The 22291-nt window shown below is 37.5% G+C and overlaps 1 protein-coding gene across 1 annotated transcript in view; it reads right to left on the bottom strand.

The window, feature by feature from the left end:
* LOC106084994 (forkhead box protein O) overlaps nt 1–13131 on the bottom strand; it is a 122140-nt gene extending 109009 nt beyond the window's left edge. Inside the window, exons 1-2 of the mRNA XM_059363554.1 lie at nt 12652–13131; nt 6013–6230 (exon numbers count right to left, since the gene is read on the bottom strand). Of these exons, the coding sequence (XP_059219537.1) occupies nt 6013–6230; nt 12652–12865 (432 nt within the window). The 5' untranslated portion in view covers nt 12866–13131. The remainder of the gene's footprint in view (nt 1–6012; nt 6231–12651) is intronic.
* Between the last annotated feature and the right edge of the window lie 9160 nt (nt 13132–22291).

Genomic DNA, 22291 nt, shown 5'->3' with positions numbered 1-22291 from the left:
CCATAAAAGTGTAATTAGTCACAGAAAGAATGTCTGCCATTACACAAAAATACATGCATTGGGAAAAGTACAGCTTATAGACAGGGTTGACGAGCGTGGTTAATGTGACAATTGTATCATAGATGCGTTTTCGCTATCCGGCCATTAATGGGTTAATAACTTACTTACTAAACGACATATTAAGGCAGACTTGGGATATGGAAATCTACATAGAAGGGTCAATAGACACCTCCGGGAGTAAAGAGTTTTCACTACTTTAGAACAATCCTATGGCAGCCGGTTGTAGGTAACGGATTGACCCGTTGGAGTTCTTCATCGGCAAGGGCTGCCGCCTCAGTGTACAACACATTGCTACAAGAACAAGAACAATAACTACTACTACTACTACTTTAGAATATGTATTCCCCTCACTCTTAAAAATTGGTCTAAGGACTTATTCGCCTAAGACGGAAGTTGATTTTTCACAAAAATACATGCATTGGGAAAAGTACAGCTTATAGACAGGGTTGTCGAGCGTGGTTAATGTGGCAATTGTATCATAGATGCGTTTTCGCTATCCGGCCATTAATGGGTTAATAACTAACTTACTAAACGACATATTAAGGCAGACTTGGGATATGGAAATCTACATAGAAGGGTCAATAGACACCTCAGGGAGTAAAGAGTTTTCACTACTTTAGAACAATCCCATGGCAGCCGGTTGTAGGTAACGGATGGACTCGTTGGAGTCTTTCATCGGCAAGGGCTGCCGCCTCAGTGTACAACACATTGCTACAAGAACAAAACCTGCTACTGCTACTTTATTCGCCTAAGACGGAAGTTGATATTTCCAGCAGAAGTTAAAAGCTAGCCACAGTGGCACCTGCCTCCTTGTGTGGTAAGGAAATTCCATTTACTTAAAGCGCAAAATACTTGAAATTAAACTTAAAATCAAACATTTTGGAAAGGTTGAAAATGACAATTCTTGCGCTTTACAACTGCTCCGGGAACATGGGCAAAAGTTGGAGACTTAAACTACATGTTATGCATTGATTTGTTGTGTTTTGGTGGACGTTACTTAAAAAATCCACCAACTGTTCAAAACTCAACTATTGGGTTGCGGATTTTTCATAAAGTCGGCGTTGACAAATTTTTTCACAGCTTGTGACTCTGTAATTTCATTCTTTCTTCTGTCAGTTATCAGCTGTTACTTTTAGCTTGCTTTAGAAAAAATGTAAAAAAAGTATATTTGATTAAAGTTCATTCCAAGTTTTATTAAAAATGCATTTACTTTCTTTAAAAAAAAACCGCAATTACTTTTTGGGCAACCTAGAATCAGGCACTCTTAGGAAGACACCAGTTGCAGCACTGAATTTAATTTTACACTTAGTGGCACTTAGCGACCACTGCTCTGAAGTTAAGGAAGCTTTCTTGGGGTCAAGAAGTGACAGCGCACACGTTGTTCTCATTGACATAATGCCTGATATCCCAGGTAGTGTGGATAACACATTGCTTGAGACGCTATTTGATGTACCCCTTTACCTGATAGGTCTGATAGAAAGTTTAATACATGGGACCTGGTATACTGAGAAGTTTACCATATCTTTGTAGAGTGTATCAAGCGGAGGTCTGCGCAATTCAATAAGTGGGAGAGTGACTTGAATATGCAAATTGTTAAAGACAGTTGGTATTAATCTCTCCAGGAAAAGGTATTCAAAAACAGTCCTTGCCTGTCTCAGATCAGATGGATAAAAGGTTTAAAATCCACCCTTTTTTGGGTGCCGGGACACAGAGATATTCGAAGGAAATTTAAATCAGTCGAGCTTGTAAGACTACAAACTTTCATTACACACTTCAGAATTTAACTGGAATCTATAGGTGGGTCCAAAGGTACCAGATGACAAATGGTCCGAAATAAGAGGCTGCGATATGACCTTTGGCACAACAGTCTCCGGTGTTAACACCTGTAATAGCTCTGGATGCCACTGTGGCGCAGTGGTTGTCCCCCTATGACGCTAAACGACTGGGTTCGAATCCTGGAGAGAACATCAGACAAAGTTCTCTTCGGTGGTTATCCCCTCCTACTGCTGATGACATTCGTGAGGAACTATGCCATGGTGAAACTGTTATTAAAGCAGTATCGAACTGGGGATCGCCGTTCAGACTCTCTAAGAGGCTCTAAGAGGAGGCCCCTTATCATTGCGCTTAAAATATCAATAGGACAGCACTCATTGATATGCGAGAAGTTTGTCCTTGTTCCTTAATGGGATATTCATGGGCGAATTCGCTTTTGCAATAGCTTTTACTGAACTCCTATAAAAAGCCAGCCGTCCGTCTGTCGAAAGCACGCCTACTTTCGAAGGAATAAAGCTAAGCGCTTGAAATTTTGCACAAATACTTTTTATTAGTGTAGGTCCGTGGGGATTGTAAATGGGCTAAATCGGTCCATAGTTGGATATAGCTGCCTATAAACCGAGCTTGGATATAGCTGCCTATAAACCAAGCTTGGATATAGTTGCCTATAAACCGAGCATTTTAGAGGGCGCAATTGTTATCCGATTTGGCTGAAATTTGCATGAGGTGTTTTTGTGTCACTTTCGACAACTGTGCCAAGTATGGTCTTAATCGATTGATAACCTGATATAGCTGCCATATAAACCGACCTTGGATATTGATTCTACTGCTTCTATACGGCGCAATTCTTATCCGATTTGGGTGAAATTTTGCATGAAGTGTTCTGGGTTGCCCAAAAAGTAATTGCGGATTTTTTAAAAGAAAGTAAATGCATTTTTAATAAAACTTAAAATGAACTTTAATCAAATATATAATTGCCATTTTGTTCGATAACCGTTTGCCATCTTCCTGGCACGCTTATAGAACTTCGTCCTCCTCCACGCTCATAGAACTTCTGGCCATTATCTGCTAACTGACAGAAGAAAGAATGCAATTACGGAGTCACAAGCCGTTGAAAAAATTTGTCAACGCCGACTATATGAAAAATCCGCAATTACTCCCAACAACTGTGCCAAAAATAGTTTAAATCAGTTCATAACCTGATATAGCCGCCATATAAACCGCTCTCTTCCGATTAGACTTTTTGAGCCACTAGAGGGAGTAATTCTTATCGGATTTTGCTGAAATTTTGCATTACGTGTTTCGTTATGACTTCCATCAACTGTGCAAAGCATGTTTGAAATCAGTTGATAATCTAATATAGCTGTCATGTATTGTGTCAAGTATGGTCGGAATCAGTTCATATCCTGATATAGCCGCCATAAAAACCGATTTCCCCATTAGACTTCTTGGGCTTCTAGAGGGCGCAATTTTTATCCCGACAGTTCGAAAGGAATTCTGAACAATGTCTGATTTTGTTGTCGCATGTTTTTTTTTGTGCTACCTTTTCTGCATATTTTTGTTAGGCCACCGCAGCTCAGGGGTTAGCACATTCGCCTATAACGCCGACAGACTGGGTTCAAATTCTGACGAAAACATCAGAAAAAATGTCAGCCCTCCTAGTTCTGGCGACATTTGTGAGATAACACAGAGGTGTAGACGCGCCTTTCGGATCGGCTATAAAAAGAAGATTTTTAATGGAATATTAAGAACAACTTTGTAATTTGAACCATCGGAAAACACATTCTAATTCTATAAGAATGTTTTTTTAAGAATTCGTTTGGAATTCGAAGAGGCGTCTTGCAAAGTACTCCCGAATTCTACAAAAATTTATTTCAGAATTCGGTCAGAAATCGATAAGACAAGTTGGAAAACACATCCGTATTCATTGAAACTCAATATCATAATTCGGTCAAAAGTCATAGCGACAAATCTAATTTGCCTTCCGAATTTTCCATAATTTGGCTTCAGAAAGCAATCTGTCGGAAACTTCGGCAGAAACATCAGATTTACCTCCGACATTGTGTCAACCAACCACTTCATACATTTTTCATTAAGAATTCCGACAGTCTTGGACAAATTTTCGACTTTGACCAAATTCTGAACGAGATTGGATCTTGAATTCTTGAGCCACTAGAGGGCGCAATTCTTATCCGATTTGGCTGAAAATGTTCATGAGGTGTTTTGTTACGGTTTCCACCAACTGTGCTAAGTATGGTTGAAATCGTTTCATAACCTGATATAACTGCCATATAAACCGATATTGGATCTTAACTTCTTGAGCCACTAGAAGGCTGCCAAATAAACCGATCTGGGATCTTGACTTCTAAGGCCTATGAAAGTAGCAATTCTTATCCGATTTGGCTGAAACTTTGCACGAAGTGTTTTGTTATGACTTCCAACAACTGTGCAAAATGTGGATCAAATTGGTTCATAATCTGATATAGGTATAAAACGATCTTGAATCTTAAATTCTTGAGCCACTAGAGGGCGCGATTCTTATCCGATTTGGCTGAAATTTTGTAAAACGGCTTCTTTCATGATCTTCAACAAACTTATCCAAACATAGCCTGATACAGCTGCCATATAAACCGATCTTCCCATTACGCTTCTTGAGCACCTACAAGGCGCAATTCGTATCCGAATGGACTGAAATATTATCCGATGACTTTTACTACGGTCTTCAACATTCAATTCATTTATGACCCGAATCGGACTATAACTTGATATAGCTGCAATAGCATAATAATTCTTATCCATTATTCTTTGTTTGCCTAAAGAGAGATACCGCACAAGGAACTCGAAAAATGTAATCCATGGTGCAGGGTATATAAAATTCGGCCCGGCCGAACTTAGCTCGCTCTTACTTGTTATTATTTACGATGTGCTTATACTGGCATATTAATTGGCTTAATTTTTGCAAACCTTGTCACTTAAAAGTTCGAATTTCTACGTAATAAGAGAAAGCTCAAGATATTTCAAGCCCTAAAAGTTGTAAAATTTGAGAAATATACTTAAAGCCTTTTTTTTTGCGTTTTGCGAATTCAAAAACCGGAAGAAGGCTATATATTCAAATATTTCTAAAATATTTCCTAATATTTTTTAAGCTAATTTTAAATCCATAATTTAGTTATCCATATACTATGTCTCAAACCAACATTTTTCTTATTGGAATGTTGTTATCCAATACATATCCCCTAGCCATCTTTAATATCTGTGAAAACATGTTTCCAATCCCAATGCAATGACCCCATACTGTATGAGTAAGAGATTAGGAATGAGAAATAATAACAAAAAGAAAACAAAACAAAGCAAAAAAAAGACAACAATGCCGAACACCATAAAAAACACTCGATGGTGATGATCTTCAAACGACGCATGAGGAAAAGTCAAGTGTTTGTTTTTGTTTTTGTTTGATTTGTTTTTTTTTTTTGATGCTGCTGCACTTGTTGTTGTTGTCATGTTTGCGGTTTGTTATTGTTTGGGTTTCTGTGTCAATGTTTGTTTGTTTACATTTCAACTGCCGTTATTTGTTTTGTTTTTCTATCATCGCCACTCGGAGAATGTCAAACCACTTCTGCCCCCATTTACACTCCCCTTTTCACCATATTTGGTTGGCAAACACGTTCGATGTGTTTGTTGTTTACATTGGGTTTTGCCTGTTTGTCTTATTATATTTACACAATGTTTGCGCTTCCGTTGCCACTAACCCCCACTCCATCTCTCTCTTCAACCCATTCACTCTCTCTCGATATCACACATTCTCTTTATTATGCCGGACTTCAAGTGTAACATAATAATAAAAAAAAAAAATACAAAATATAAAAATACAAACAATAACAGAGAATTTTCAAGTTCAAGGCAAACCAAGAAATGGGGGGGGGGGCTTTGTTAACAGCGTAGTGGCTAATGCAGAAATTGGTTGTAAATGTAGATGAAGTAGCAATTAAGAGTATTTTTTTACATCGCATTTTTTCATTATTTACACACCAAGAGTAAGTGCATACTTAAGTAAAAGCTGTAAAATAAATTACTCGCAATAAAATAGGGCAGCACCTTTAATTGTATGACGAAGAAACCTTTTTTGCCTCTTAAATTTTCCTTCAAAAAGTAAAAACATATGGGAAATTTTGAACTTACCTTCCAGCCCGCACTGCTATTCGAATCTCCTTTATCCTTAAAATACGGAACATTGTGCACCATCCATTCATAAATTTGACTTAGCGTCAAGCGCTTTTCGCTGGCCGATCCAATGGCATGCGTTATAAGATCAGCATACGAGAGATTACCCCAGGCATTGCGACGTGATGAATTCTTTTTGGCGGCATTCACACTAGGAACATTTGTTTGTTGTGATTCTAAATGGAGGGGAAAAAGAAAGAGGAAACAAGTTTTATGTTACAGTAATGAATACAGCACAATCTAATTTGATTAAATATCGGGTTGCCCAAAAAGTAATTGCGGATTTTTTAAAAGAAAGTAAATGCATTTTTAATAAAACTTAGAATGAACTTTAATCAAATATACTTTTTTTACACTTTTTTTCTAAAGCAAGCTAAAAGAAACAGCTGATAACTGACAGAAGAAAGAATGCAATTACAGAGTCACAAGCTGTGAAAAAATTTTTCAACGCCGATTATATGAAAAATCCGCAATTACTTTTTGGGCAACCCAATATATGTATGGCAAATATACATTTATATACCCATCACTATATAAAGGGTGATTTTTTAGCTTTTATCTTTTTTTCAACACTGGTTTAAACAGCTCACACACGTCTCGTAATTTGTTTCATTGTCAAACATCTTCAGTTTGGTCTATAATTTAACCATGAATCGTCTTACAAACGAGCAACCTTTGCAAATTATTGAATCTTATTTTCAAAATGCGTGCTCTGTTAAGAAAGTTCATCCCGCTCTACTACCATTTTACGACGAAGCTCATTTTTGGGTCAAATTGCAAATTTTGCCAACTTCTATTTTGATTTTGAACATTCCACTTAGGAACATGGGCAAACTTCTCACATATCAATGAGTGCAGTCCGATTCAAGTTTAAAGCTCAATGACAAGAGGCAGTGTGACAACTCTTTGGAGAGAAGTTTTTACATGGCATTTTACCTCACCAATGTTGCCAGCATTGGGAGGGGAAAACCACTGCTGAAAATTTTTTCCGATGGTCTTGCCAGGATTCGAACCTAGGCGTTCAGCGTCATAGGCGATCATGCTAACCTCTGCGCTACGGTGGCCCATATTTTTGGCTCAAAGGGTACGCAAATAAGCAGAATTGGCGATTTTGGAGTGCGGCTTATGGGCTGGTGGCATCATTGGACCGTACTTCTTCAAAGATGATTCCAATCCTAACGTAACTGTGAATGATGAGCGCTATCGTGAGATGGTATGTAACTTTTTGTTGCCCAAAATGAAAGAACTTGACTTGCATGACATGTGGTTTCAACAAGACGGTGCCACATGTCACATAGAACGCGTATTAATGGACTTATTGATGGGCGAGTTCGGTGAACATTATATTTCACATTCGGGACCGGTCAATTGGCCCCCTAGATCGTGCGATTTAACGCCTTTAGACTGTTTTTTGTGGGGCTATATTAAAGCTCATGTCTATACAGATAATACCGCTTCAATTGACGCATTGGAAGACAACATTGAAGCATTTATTCGTGAGATGCCTACCGAAATGTTGGAAAGAGTATGCCAAAATTGGACTAAGCGGGTGGACCATTTGAAAAGCAGTCACGGTCAACATTTGCGTAAAATAATCTTCAAACCTTGAATTATATGGACCGTACTATCGATTCAAATAAGGATTTTGATGAATTTTTCTGAATTTTATGTGATTTTTTTTTTTTTTGTTGAAAAACTTTCCTATAAAAACTCACACTTTAGACAAAAAGTGATAGTCCAAGGTTTTGCAAAACAAAATATAAAAAAAAATAATTTCGAGCACTAATCGCTGCCAGAATTAGAACGAACGAGGACAATTTCTTTACAAACAAAATGTCGAATTATGAACATCTGTGGTACATCTGATAGCATGTGTGTCTTAATTCCCTTTTATGAATCATTGGAGACAATCTTGACAATACTGTAATTGATTTTTCTATGGCTGTGGTGGGTATTTTACATACCTTTCATAACACCTCAAAATTTTAATTTTGATCAGCTCTGCAGAAAAGACGAGAGAATATTGGAGAAATACATGGTCAAATACTTCGGTGTGATCTTAGGTGAGAAGCTCATTCAGAATTAACAAGGATGGGTCAAAGGCTCGTAATGAGATCCCAAGATGGTCCGCAAGTACTACAGAAATGAAATGAGACCAATACCAATACCTGAGACCTACATTACGGTGGATGGGTAAAGAGAGAAAGCAACAGGGGAGAGGGAACTCTTTTTTATATAGCTGAGTCTGGACTTCAATCCAGACTCGGACTCCACCCCATCCAGGGACCTCTGGCAGAAGGTCCCTTGATGGGGTGATGAGTACAGACTCGCCAATGCTTTTCACTGAAGCTAGTGGAAGATCTGGACTGGTGGAGGTAAAGGCGATAAGCGGCTAAAGCTTGATTCGCCACTGGTGTTTATGATGGAATGGAATGCTGTGACGTTTGAAAGCGGTTCAAATGCGGTCCAAGATTAATCAGCTGTTGTCGATACAGCAGTTGTTAGAAAATCTGGTAGTGTGGTTGGTGGCGCTGCTGTTGTTATAGTGGTTGTTGACTAGGATGGACCTTCGACTCCCAAAAAGGGTGTTGAGAAGGCTGATAGAGCTATGGTAAATAAGCTACGAAAGGCGGTGTAACTGTAGGTGATATAAAGAAGGTGACGCATGGTTTGATTGAGGCAATGTACTATTATGGCGTTGGTCCACTTTTTCACAAAAGGTGTTGGTTAGGAAGAAAGAATTTAGTAAGCCAGCAGGTGTGATGTATCGCTTGATGTCTGCAGCTGATGCGGCTCCAGGAGCATCAGCTGTTGTAGATATACCAGCTCCTAGAGCAGCTGGTGGTGTTTTTGGTGAGACTGCTGGTGTTTTGTTAAACTAGTGGTTGTAGGAAAAGATTGGCCTTCGATTCGGGAGAATGGTAGTAAAACGGTAGGGCTACGAGAAAGCTATTTGAGCCTTAAAGTAAATAAACGAGGGAATTGAATGAAATAAAGAAGGTGACGGATCGTTTCATTGAGGAAAGTTTTATGATCATGTTGATCCGTTCTTTTACGAAAGGTTGTTGTTTTTGTAGCAGTGTGTTTTCCACTGAGTTGGCAGCCCTTGCCGATGAAGGACTTCATCCGGTCAATCCGATACGTACAACCGGCTGCCTTGTGATTATTTACCAAAGGTGTTGGTAAGGAGTTTTGTAATCAATAAAAACCTTTCATTCTGGTGATATTCATTCCCTTGCCCTTTGGGAGATTAATGAAGAATATATGAAATTAATGACCAAGCCGTAGTGGACAACCATAGCGAGTAGGAAAAGAGCAGTTGGTCTGCCAGCAGGTGCTGATGGAAGTGCTGTGTTGCCTAATGTCTGTGCAGCTGATACGGCTCTAGGAGAATCAGCTGTTGTCAATATATTGGGTTGCCCAAAAAGTAAAAGGATTTTTCATATAGTCGGCGTTGACAAATTTTTTCAACGGCTTGTGACTCTGTAATTGCATTCTTTCTTCTGTCAGTTATCAGCTGTTACTTTTAGCTTGCTTTATAAAAAAGTGTAAAAAAGTATATTTGATTAAAGTTCATTCTAAGTTTTATTAAAAATGCATTTACTTTCTTTTAAAAAATCCGCAATTACTTTTTGGGCAACCCAATAGTAGTTGTTAGATCAGCTGATAGTGTTGCTGTAGGTGTTAAATTAGAGGTTGTTGAAGAAGATGAGCCTTCGACTCGGAAGAAGGTAAGTGAGAGGGATAGTACGGTACGAGAAAGCCGTTCGAGCCTTTAAGTCAATTAACTGCGGAAAGCAGTGTGACTGTGTGAGCGATAAATGCGTCTATGAAACAAAGTACCATGATGATGTTGGTACAGTTTTGTCATTAAAGGCTTTACGGCATATGGGAATGTATGAGGAGTTCCTCATGCACCTGATGCTGAAAAATTAATTGGGAGGTCGACATTTAATGGCTTCGAGTTGTTGGTGAGTTGTAGAAAGAGTCGACAAGTCGGGCGACCATCAGACTGTTCACTCGCCTTTTTTTTGCCATTGCTGGTACCGCTCGCTATCGCCTTTTTAGTATAAACTTCGCAGAAGTTGTGAGTGTTTACGGGGTTCATCCGACGCGGAATAGTGCAACGGAGATTTGAACTCCCTTTGTTGACAAGAAAGTTCGAATCCAGCTAGGTTGGGTGGTCCCATGCTAGTTGTGCGGGTTTACGATGTTCATCCGACACGGAATAGTGCTACGGTGATCCCAACTCCCTTTATTGACAAGAAAGATCGAATCCAGGCGAATGTCAACTTTGGCAAAGTCAGGCTAGAGATGACTTTTAGTATATTTAAGGTGCGAGAGTTAACGTGCCACGGGTGAGTTTATGTCTGACCTATATGAGTTCAGCGTTAATGGTGATCATGATAAGCGTAGAACAATTTAGAAAGGCGGCAAGGCTATTCTGCGCTCTCTGAAAGCCAAAGCGTGCGCTACTCTGAGCCCTACCTTGGGTATAAGTATACCGAGCTTCTACTTGCCAGTAGTAATCCGCTCGGTACACAATGTGTTTGTTGAAAACGATACAGCATTTATACTTGGTCTGACGATGCTAGAACGGCTTGGTAAGGTTGTCGTACTTGGTGGTTATCAAAAATTGCAAAGCATTTACTTGGTCTGAAGGTGCCAGTGACATTTTTCTACGACTGCAAACAGAGCACCATTTAGTTTTTACCAGTTTATATGGAGGATGTGTGACAAATGGGGTAAAAATTACAATTATGCTATTCAGACGACGGTCACAGATAGCGGTAGATGGACGAGTTTTACAGATGGAACGAGGTACATTCATGCAGAATGTTAGAGGGACACCATAAGCATTGTTCTAAGGACACACAAGGGCACTGCAGATAGACAAGGAGATAACTGCTTCACTTTGAACGTCAAACTTAGGTTTGGTTAGGTTGCTTGCTGCACCAATTTTGCGTAAATGGGCTTTGTGTCCCGTTATGAAACCGATAGCTTTACTGACCTGCTTCGTACTTGTTTTCAGTAATAGCCTCGCCTACTCACGATCCGTATCTTTCCATGGGATTTTCCTTATCCTAGCGACCGTTTCGCGTTTTCACAGTGTTACCGCGTTCGTCGTCCTCGTCTTAACTTGGAGTGCATCGACCCGAAAGGCTTCGGGTTAACCAATTTTCAATTCCAAATTTCAATTCTCTGGCCTTCATTGCAGAATCCTCTGCTATTTCATTTCCCTTACTACGCTTTGGGCCGGAACCCAAACGATGCGGACCGTGCTATCCTGAGAGAAAGCGTGACCTTACCGTCCTGGTTGTTATTGCCCTGATGGCCAGATTACTGTCCGTAAAGATGATCGCACTCGACGTCCTCGCGTTAACACCACGTCCAAAGACAAAGTCAAAAATCACATGAATCAATCCCGTGGTAGCGGTTTGTAGGTACCGGATTGACCCGATGGAGTTCTTCATCGGCAAGGGCTACCGCCTCACACTGCTACAACAAAGTCAAGGAAGATTAAGTGGTGGGCTCGTGAGATGAAAACGATTCGGCGAAATGTTGGCGATCTTCGTAAGCGATTCCAGGGAGCCAAAAATTCAAATGATGAGGAGAATGTTCAAGTCACTGCTTATTAGGAGGTGTCTATAGAACGACAGAGATAATGCATGGAGAAAGGTATACCACGTGTGCCAATGGAGTTAAAAGCCAAGGCAACTTCGCGATTTTAAGACTTCTCAGTAAGAGAGTGCTAGGGTCTCAATGATAAAATTCGTTCCTTATACAGATGAGCACGAAAAGATTCTCAGTTTGGAGATGATTGTGCCTCCTTCAAGTTTGAAAAAAATTTGTGACAGCAAATACCCATCAAAATCTTAATAAACACAACTCATTATTTGAAGCATTACCATTCATAGATATAACATTACCTGCGGATTAAAAATAATGCAATGTCTGCCGTGTTATCGGTGATACAAGTGAACAAAAATAGAAAGAACAAGTAAATTAAATTCTAACGACGATCTTTATCAATATTTTGACCACGCTAACAAATGACCCATCGCACAGTGGGAGAAAATCAAAAATAACTGGCGCACCTCCACAGGATTTGCTTGTGAGTTACATGACTGCCTAGTATAGAGTTAGAAAGGGAATTGTTCGAATACGAGGAGGAGGTTAAGGCGGCAAATGGGTGGCTTGATAATACGAAAAAAACGAGATAAATGGACAGTAACAATGAGTGGACGAATTGGGAATTTATAGGAACCAAAGATCATACGAGACCGCCCAGACTGAGGCCTTAGTAAAAATCTAGGTTTCATATTGACGATATATGTTTCGTTGAATGCTTTTCTCCATTTGAGGAAATTTTCCAAGATTGAATTGCGGCATTGTAAAAAACTTGGACTAGATGTATCTACTGTTTGAATGTCCGTTATATGATGGCATTAGAGAGCATTAGGAGAGGTGGGAATTTTAATGGATTTGCTGATTTTGCTTAAACATAAGTTCGAAGGAAGTTTCAAGTTGCTGGATAGATATACAAATGTTTGCCCAGTCAAATTTATTGTTGTTGTTTTTTTATATTTCACTTACCTCCTCCTGCCAACTGTTGATTGCTGGCTTTTGTACTCTCCAACTCATCTGGTGGTTCGACGAAATTCTCTGGTCTTGGACATGGCCACGTATTCGAACGGGCTCTTGTCTGCGGCTCAAAGCCGCTCTCATGTAGCTCCGCCACCAAATCCATGTGCAACGCACTGGTATCGGTACGCGGTGGCGTTGTCCATTCATGGGCAAAGCCGTCCATTATGTTGGCGTACGGATCGTTTAATAGTTGCAGTTTTGCGTTTGGGATTTTAAATAGAATTTCCTAGCCGTAAGCTAAGCTCTCTGGGGGAGGCAATCGAAGGCAGTCAGACTAGCTGGGCGCAAATAGATATGGATAAGGTTGAGAGAGCGAGCGATGGTTTTTTTTTTGCTTAGATTAAACTAGTGGGAGTTGGCAGTTCACTATAACACTTCTTTAGTTCTTTCTTTGCTCCACCTTAATACGTAGTGCTAAAATAAAACAAAAGAAAATTTTAGATTAAATAGAGGAAATCGCACTTAAAGTTTCAAATATATAACAAAAATCTATAATTATTCGTTATATCGTACTAAAACTCATGTTTGTCAGGCAAATAATGGTTGTGTAAAGCTTTTTTTGTGTTAACATTTTGAGCAAATAATTGTCGAGCATTGGAATTATTATTAAAATAAATAGGTTTTTAAACATTAGAGATAAAGAAAGGGGACTGACTTGTAATTCGTATGAAAGTCGTGGAAAGGCTTTTGGGCTTTGCTAACTTTTACCAATACACGGACATTGACTATTATTGACATTTTTTTAATAGAATGTTGGCGGCGATTTTTTCGGGAGTATTCGACAAAATTTTCCATAAGAATTCAATGATAAACAAAAACAAATTCCTGCCACTATTAAAAATTGTATTCAAACATCAAAATTTCCTCACTATTTTCTAAAGAAATATTTCACACCACTCTCAAATGTAACACCCTTCTATCCATTGGGTTTTTTTTAGAAAATTTGTCATATCTTGTCTGGTGACACAATTTGGCTTGTTACAAATAGCTGCGCATCATCCTTAAACTAGGTATGAATTAAAACAATAAGAATTTTATATGCTTATCTTGGCAAACGCAAATTCCAAGAATTTGAAAGTACAGTACAATGACGACTGGCACCAATGGGCACAAGCCTCATATCAATAGCAGCAGTAACAGTGGGCGAACGAGGAAAGTGATTGTGAAGTCTAGCAATCAATTATCACTTGCAAATTTGGCAAGGCCGTGCGATTTTTTGTTAGTCTGCGGAGTGGTAATAGAAAAAATCAATTGTCTAAATCTGGCTTAAATGAAAAAATAGGTAAAGTTTGGCGTTTAGTTCGGCCGGGTCGAATCTTAAATACCCTCCATCATGGATCGCATTTGACACCTTCTTTGAATGACTTATTCACATATATAGGAGATAGATTACTATTCGAAAACCTACTACTTTCAAAACTTCAATTGCGCCCCCTATAGGCTCAAAAAGTATAATCGGGCGATCGATTTCTATGGGAGCTATATCAGGTTATAAACCTGATGGCAAAACTTTACGTGCAAAACTTCAGCCAATTTGGGTGGTAATTGCGCTTTCTAGAGGCTCAAGAAGTCAACTATGCAGACCGGTTTGTATGGCAGCTATATCCGGTTATGAACCGATTTGGACATTTCTTGGCACAGTTATTTGAAGTCAGAACAGAACACGTCATGCGAAGTGTCAGCCGAGTCGGATAAAATTTACAACCTCTAGAGGCTCCAGAAGTTTTGAGATCGGCTTGTATGGCAGCTATATCAAAAGATAGACCGATATGGTCCATTTACAATCCCAACCGATCTACACTAAAAGGAAATATTTGTGCAAAATTTCAAGCGCCTTTACTCCTTCGAAAGAAAGCGTGATTCGACAGACAGAGATACGGATAGACGGACGGACATGGGTTAAACGTATCAAGAATATATATACCTTGCTGGGTCTCCGATCAATATTTCGATGTGTTACAAACGAAATGACGAAATAAGTACAGACCCACCATGGGGTGGAGGGTATAAGACTATGATATCAGTATACCCCCATCCACCATAGGATGGGGGTATACTAATTTCGTCATTCTGTTTGTAACTCCTCGAAATATTCGCTGAAGACCCCATAAAGTCTATATATACTTGATCGTCATGATATTTTAAGTCGATCTAGCCATGTCTGTCCATCTATCCGTCCATCCGTCTATCTGTCGAAAGCACGCTTAGAATAAAGCTAGCCGCTTGAAATTTTGCACAAATACTTCTTATTAGTGTAAGTCGGTTGGGATTGTAAATGGGCCATATCGGTCCGTGTTTTGATATAACTGTCATATAAACCGATCTGGGATCTTGACTTCTTGAGCCTCTAGAGGGCGCAATTTTTATCCGATTTGGCCTTAATTTTGCATGGGGTGTTTTGTTACGACTTACAATAAACCGATCTAGGGTCTTGACTTCTTGAGCCTTTAGAGGGCGTGTTTCGTTATGACTTCTAACAACTGTACCAAATTTGGTTCAAATTGATCTATAACCTGATGTAGCTGCCATATAAACCGATCTAGGATCTTGACTTCTTGAGCCTCCAGAGGGCGTTATTATTAAGCGATTTGGCTGAAATGTTGTACAACTTCTTCTTTCATGACCTTCAAATATGGTTCGAATCGGTCTATAGTCTGATACAGCTCCCATATAAACCAATCTCTCTATTTTATTTCTTGAGCCCCTAAAGGGCGCAATTCTTACTCGAATTGGCAATTACTTCTACTTTGGTCTCCAACATTCAGTTCAATTATGGTCCGAATCGGTACGATTTTCTAAAAAATTTTTCTCCATACCTTTTTTTCGAGACGCTCTTTAATTTGAGCCGAAGAACACAGTTCTGGGCAAGTATGTACCATTTCGTACTTTTTGGTACTTTTTAGTACTTAAACAGAATATGACCAAATCCTGCCTTATCCCGTGCCTATATCCCAAGACAAACATTAGTGCAAAATTTCATGATTCTAGCTTCAGCCGTTTGTGCTGGGCAATGATCATTCACGCAACTTTTTTATATATAGATTTTTCTTATTTTTACCATCATGTAGTCAGGAGGGAGGAGTTGGGATCTGGGGCTTAGATTGATGCACTGGCTGTACTTGGCGGTGGTGCGACCGGTGCTGACCTATGATTTCCATGTTTGGTGGCCTGTGACGGAATTCGCGTCGCATGTAAGGCACCTGGATGGGGTTAACAGGGTAGCTTCGAGATTTATAAGTGGGGCTATGGGTACTACTGCGGCCAGATCCTTGGAGGTACTGCTGTGGATTCAGCCGACTTACCTGTATGTCAGGGAATCTGTCGAGAGGACGCTGCTCAGGTTGTTGGAACTCGATCAGCTTCGGAAGCAACCTCTCAAAAATACCGGTCTGTTCGAACAGACTATGGCCGACTTGCTGACTGCCTATCCAACGAGGGTGGAATTTGTGAACTGGCGCGTGCTAATATCTACCCTGGCTGAGAAGGGACATATTAGGTTTTTATAGGTTGATCGAAGATGGATTGTGGTACTGAATGTGGAATCCACTGTGCAGAACTTCAGATCGACGGCTCTTATCGCATGAAGGACGATTGCAGTATCTTCCAGGTCGAAGTCTTTTCGTTTGCACGGCGTCAGAGTTTGTGTTTTTGCGAGAAGTATTGACCGGTCAGATGTCCGCATTTACAGTGATAGTCAGGTAGCGCTTGGGGGGCTCTTATGGTTGGATCTAAAACGCTGCATCGTTAACGAGACTCTGAAGAACGACTGCACAGGCAACACAAAGTGGGTCCCTGGTCACAAAGATGTGTCAGGTAACGAGAAGGCTGATTTCCTTGCGAGAGAGGGTGCATATCTTCACACGGTCTCAATAAAAGAAATTCACCCGCCTCTATCACATATCTGCTACGAGCTCCACTATAAGTAAACGTGGTATAACAGATGGAACTCAAAAGCGGGTTTTGAGTATACGAAACAACTATGGGAAGAAGGTTCGATTCTTAACATAGATGTTCGATGGAGAGGATTCACCTAGGAACGGTTAGTGGAATTTTAACAGGCCATAATAAGCAAAGTAGACATATACTCGCATAGGCATAAGAAATGACGACATCTGCCGCAGGTTTCAGGGAACTGACTCCGACAAGGATAGTTGTAATTTCCTTTGCCAATGTTGGGCATTAAGTCATAGTAGATATACAATTTTGGCATCTTTTTTCTTTCAGACATTGGAGAAGCTAAGAGGAATAAATCTACGTAGGTTGAAATCTTTCATTCTTTCATCAAAATGGTACGCGAGAGTGCATTGATGTAAAGTGCGGAAATTGTTATTTAATTTTTTTTTAATTTTTTAATTTTATTTCATTTTATTTTATTTTATTTTTTATTTTATTTTATTTTATTTTATTTTATTTTATTTTTTATTTTATTAAATTTTATTTTAATCAATTTTATTTTATTTTATTTTACTTTATTTTATTTTTTTTTTAATTTTATTTTTTATGTTATTTTATTTTGTTTTATTTTATTTTGTTATTTATTTTATTTTTTATTTAATTTTATTTTATTTAACTTCTTTATTTTATTTTAATTTAATTTATTTTATTGTTTTTTTATTTTATTTTATTTATTTTGTTTTATTTTATTTAATTTTATTTTATTTTATTTTATTTTATTTTATTTTATTTTTTTTATTTTATTTATTTTGTTTTGTTTTGTTTTGTTTTATTTTATTTTATTTTATTTTATTTTATTTTATTTTATTTTATTTTATTTTATTTTATTTTATTTTACTTTATTTTATTTAATTTTATTTTATTTTATTTTATTTTTATTTTATTTTATTTTATTTTATTTTATTTTATTTTATTTTATTTTATTTTATTTTATTTTAATTTATTTTTTTATTTTATTTTATTTTATTCAATTTTATTTTATTCAATTTTATTTTAACCAATTTTATTTTATTTTATTTGATTTTATTCAATTTTATTTTAACCAATTTTATTTTATTTTACTTTATTTTTTTTTTTTAATTTTATTTTTTATGTTATTTTATTTTTTTGTTTATTTTATTTTTTTATTTAATTTTATTTTATTTAACTTTTTTATTTTATTTTATTTTAATTTAATTTATTTTATTGTATTTTTTTATTTTATTTTATTTATTTTGTTTTATTTTATTTTATTTTATTTTATTTTATTTTATTTTATTTTATTTTATTTTATTTTATTTTATTTTATCTTATTTTATTTTATTTTATTTTATTTTTTTTTTATTTATTTTTTTATTTAATTTTATTTTAATTTATTTTATTTTATTTTATTTTATTTTATTTTATTTTATTTTATTCTATTTTATTTTATTTCTTTTTTATTTTATTTTGTTTTAATTTATTTTATTTATTTAATTTTATTTTATTTTTTTTTATTTTATTTTTTTTTATTTTATTTTTTTTTTTATTTTATTTTTTTTTTTATTTTATTTTACTTAGTTTTATTTTGTTGTATTTTATTTTATTTTCTATTTTACTTTATTTTATTTTATTTTATGTTATTTCATATTATTTTATTTTGTTTTTTTTTCTATTTTCCTTAATTTTTTTATTTTATTTATTTTTTTTTTATTTTATTAATTTTTTTATTTTTTTTTTTATTTTATATTATTTTACTTTATTTAATTTTTTTTAAATAATATTTTTGTTGTTTTTTATGAAAGAGTTGACATAGAAAAAATGTTTTAAAATGTTTTACATTTCTTATTGTCTTACATTTCCATTACTAATTCCTAAAATTTCTTGTGATCATTTTAAGCATTCACTGTCCGTCCTTCCTGAATGCAACCCCTTTCACAACCAAACGCTAAAATAATGATTCCCACATAAATCTTGCCCACATTGCTCCCACCCTCTTGCGTTTTCCAACTTTGTTAGGCTTAACTTCTCCACCAGTAATGAACAAAGAAAAAATATTTCACCACTTTCGTTCACATAAACAAAAATTGCATTTCATTAAGATCTCCATATACACTTCCACACTGCCCTCATAAATTAACCCACTGTGCTTGTGCAAACTCAGTGGCTAGAAGATTTACGGCTTTTATTTATACAATATATTGACAGCTCAATGACCTAAAATAGCACAAAAAACCTAAAGATCGAAAAAATATTTAACATTAACATTCGGACTGTTGGAAACTCATCATCACATTCTGCTCCGCAGCAAACGTAGCACAGACAATGCCAACGCTTGAAAAATACGAATTGTCTATTAATTATCTGATAACCGCTAAATGTCCCACAATCACACTGATCGATTTTGTTAAATTAAATCGAGAAAAAAAATTTGCCTAACATTGAAATGTGAAAATGTGATCGTCATATTGATTGCTATCCTAATAAATAAGTAATATTTTTTTTTTTTAATTTAATTCATACACTCAACACGACTTTGAAGGGCATCAATTGTTCAATTTGAGGTTTTAGATGCATACAAAACGCCACAATATTCCAGTGATAGGTATGCATAGGTAGGGGGAGTAAAGGAAAGAGAGATTTAGAGCTTAGCATCGAAATTAATACTAGAAAGAGCAAACCGGTCAAATTGACCGGTTAGAGCTATTTTGAATTTAAATTTCTTTTAAAATAAAATAAATTAATCTTTTTATGGTTTTTTTTTTAGATTTCAAAACAACAACTTAAAATTTTATATGTTTTCCACCAAATCAGGCTTTTTGTTGATTAAAACAAACAAATAGAAAGGCATTAAGTTCGGCCGGGCCGAACTTTGGATGCCCACCACCTCAGGTATATATGTAAACCATCTTTCGTCATAATCCGGTGAAAAATGCATAGTTTATGCCCCCATATGGTCCGATTTGGACCAAATTCGACACGGACATTGAATGGTCTTATAAGTACAAGTCACTGTTCAGTTTTGTAGAACAAAATATTGGTCTTATTGGTAGCCATATCCAAATATAGACCGATCTGAACCATATACGACACGGATGTCGAAAAGCCGAGGGGTTCAGCGTCATAGGCGGAAATGCTAACGTCTACGCTACGGTGGCCTCCCCTAACACAACTGAATGTCGCAAATTTCGGCTAAATTGGACAATAAATGCGTTTTTTATGGGCCGAAGACCTTTAATTGAGAGATCGGTCTATATGGCAGCTATAACCAAATCTAGGCCGATCTGGGCCATATAGCAAAGAGATGTCGAAGGGCTTAACACAACCCACTGTCCCAAATTTCGGCGAAATCGGACAAAAAATGCGCCTTTTATGGGCCCAAGACCTTAAATCGGCGGATCGGTCTATATGGCAGCTATATCCAAATCTAAACCGATCTGGGCCATATTGCAGGAAGATGTCGAAGGGCTTAACACAACTCGCTGTCCCGAATTTCGGCGAAATCGGACAAAAAATGCGCCTTTTATAGACCCAAGACATTAAATCGAGAGGTCGGTGTATATGGCAGCTATATCCAAATTTAGACCGATGTGGGCCATATTGCAGGAACATGTCGAAGAGCCCAACACAACTCACTGTCCCAAATTTCGGCGAAATCAGACAATAAATGCGTCTTTTATGGGCCTTAAATCGGCGGTTCGGTCTATATGGCAGCTATATCCAAATCTGGACCGATTTGAGCCAAATTGAAGAAGAATGTCAAAAGGGCCTAACCTAACACACTGTCCCAAATTTCGGCGATATCGGACAATAAATGCGTCTTTTATGGGCCTTAATTCGGCGGTTCGGTCTATATGGCAGCTATATCCAAATCTAGGCCGATCTGGGCCATATAGCAAAGAGATGTCGAAGGGCCCAACACAACTCACTGTCCCAAATTTCGACGAAATCAGACAATAAATGCGTCTTTTATGGGCCTTAAATCGGCGGTTCGGTCTATATGGCAGCTATATCCAAATCTAGACCGATCTGGGCCACATTGTAGGAAGATATCGAAGGGCTTAACACAACTCACAGTCCCAAATTTCGGCGACAGCGGACATTAAATGCGCCTTTTATGGGCCCAAGACCTTAAATCGAGAGATCGGTCGATATGACAGCTATATCCAAATCTGGACTGATATAAGCCAAATAGAAGAAGAATGTTGAAGGGCCTAACACAACTCGCTGTCCCAAATTTCGGCGAAATCGGACAAAAAATGCGCCTTTTATAGGCTCAAGACCTTAAATCGAGAGATCGGTCTATATGGCAGCTATATCCAAATCTGAACCGATCTGGGCCAAATTGAAGAAGGATATCGACTGGCCTAACATAACACACTATACCAAATTTTAGCAAAATCGGATGATAAATGTGGCTTATATGGGCCTAAGACCCTAAATCGGCGGATCGGTCTATATGGGGGGCTGTATCAAGATATAGTCCGACATATCGCACCTTCGAAAAAAGAACTGAGACTTGTCCTATTTCCCGTAGGGATGCTTCAGCTCATTAGCCCAATACGGCTGTATCTAGCAATCAGTCAGAATGTGTTCTGCTCAGCAGTAATCAGGCCGAAAACCAACAAGGCAGCAGGAACTGTTGTGTTACCACCAGAACTATTTAATTTAGGAGAGAACACGTCGATGAGACATACATATACTGTAGCTTGTCCACCCAATCTGGCAAGATATGGCACCCAGTTAAAATGTGGTCAGCGTAGAGGCATCCTGGCTCAAGAACAGTAAGGCAGCAGAAACCGATGGTTTGCTATATGAAACCGATGGTTTGGGACAAACACGTTAATTAGGAGTGCCATATGAAGCGGACGATCTCACATATGGCTAGGCCTGGTACTCCAACAGAATTGGGTCAGCGTAGCAGCAAAACAGCTGAGCAGATTGGCAATAGGAGCCGATGGGTTGCCACTTAAACTATTTACGATGTCAAGTGCAATGCTAATGAGGTGAATTCCTCAGCTATTTTGAGCATTGTATCGCATATCCGATAATTGGAACCAGATCATACTATGCTCCGGGCAGAAGAATGGACAAAGTATTGGGTTGCCCAAAAAGTAATTGCGGATTTTTTAAAAGAAAGTTAATGCATTTTTATTAAAACTTAGAATGAACTTTAATCAAATATACTTTTTTTACACTTTTTTTCTAAAGCAAGCTAAAAGTAGCAGCTGATAACTGACAGAAGAAAGAATGCAATTACAGAGTCACAAGCTGTGAAAAAATTTGTCAACGCCGACTATAAGAAAAATCCGCAATTACTTTTTGGGCAACCAATACTAACTCACAAATGGATGCTCTTGAGTGTAAAGGGTGAAGGATTAACATCTGAAGTCAACGCTATATTTGGGTTTTATCCATGCGGTTTTAAACCAAATGAATGTCATATGGTTTAAGATAACCACAAAATTCTGGCCATTATTCTTTGCCAATATTTTATTGTCCAGCAAGCCTTTCTTAATTCCCATTGAAACCTATGTGCCCAGAATGGTGAAGATTGGTATACCGGACAAATTGTTTGAGTACAGACAACAACCCTGTATAAAAGCTAGGCCAGAGAAGACGGCTTCAAGAGGTAGTTTAAAGGATAAAAAAATGTCTGTAGTGCTGTAAGAGATGG

This window comes from Stomoxys calcitrans, chromosome 2 (assembly GCF_963082655.1).
Source record: "Stomoxys calcitrans chromosome 2, idStoCalc2.1, whole genome shotgun sequence".
Taxonomy (NCBI): Eukaryota; Metazoa; Arthropoda; class Insecta; order Diptera; family Muscidae; genus Stomoxys; species Stomoxys calcitrans.
This window is presented reverse-complemented; position numbering and strand designations above follow the sequence as displayed.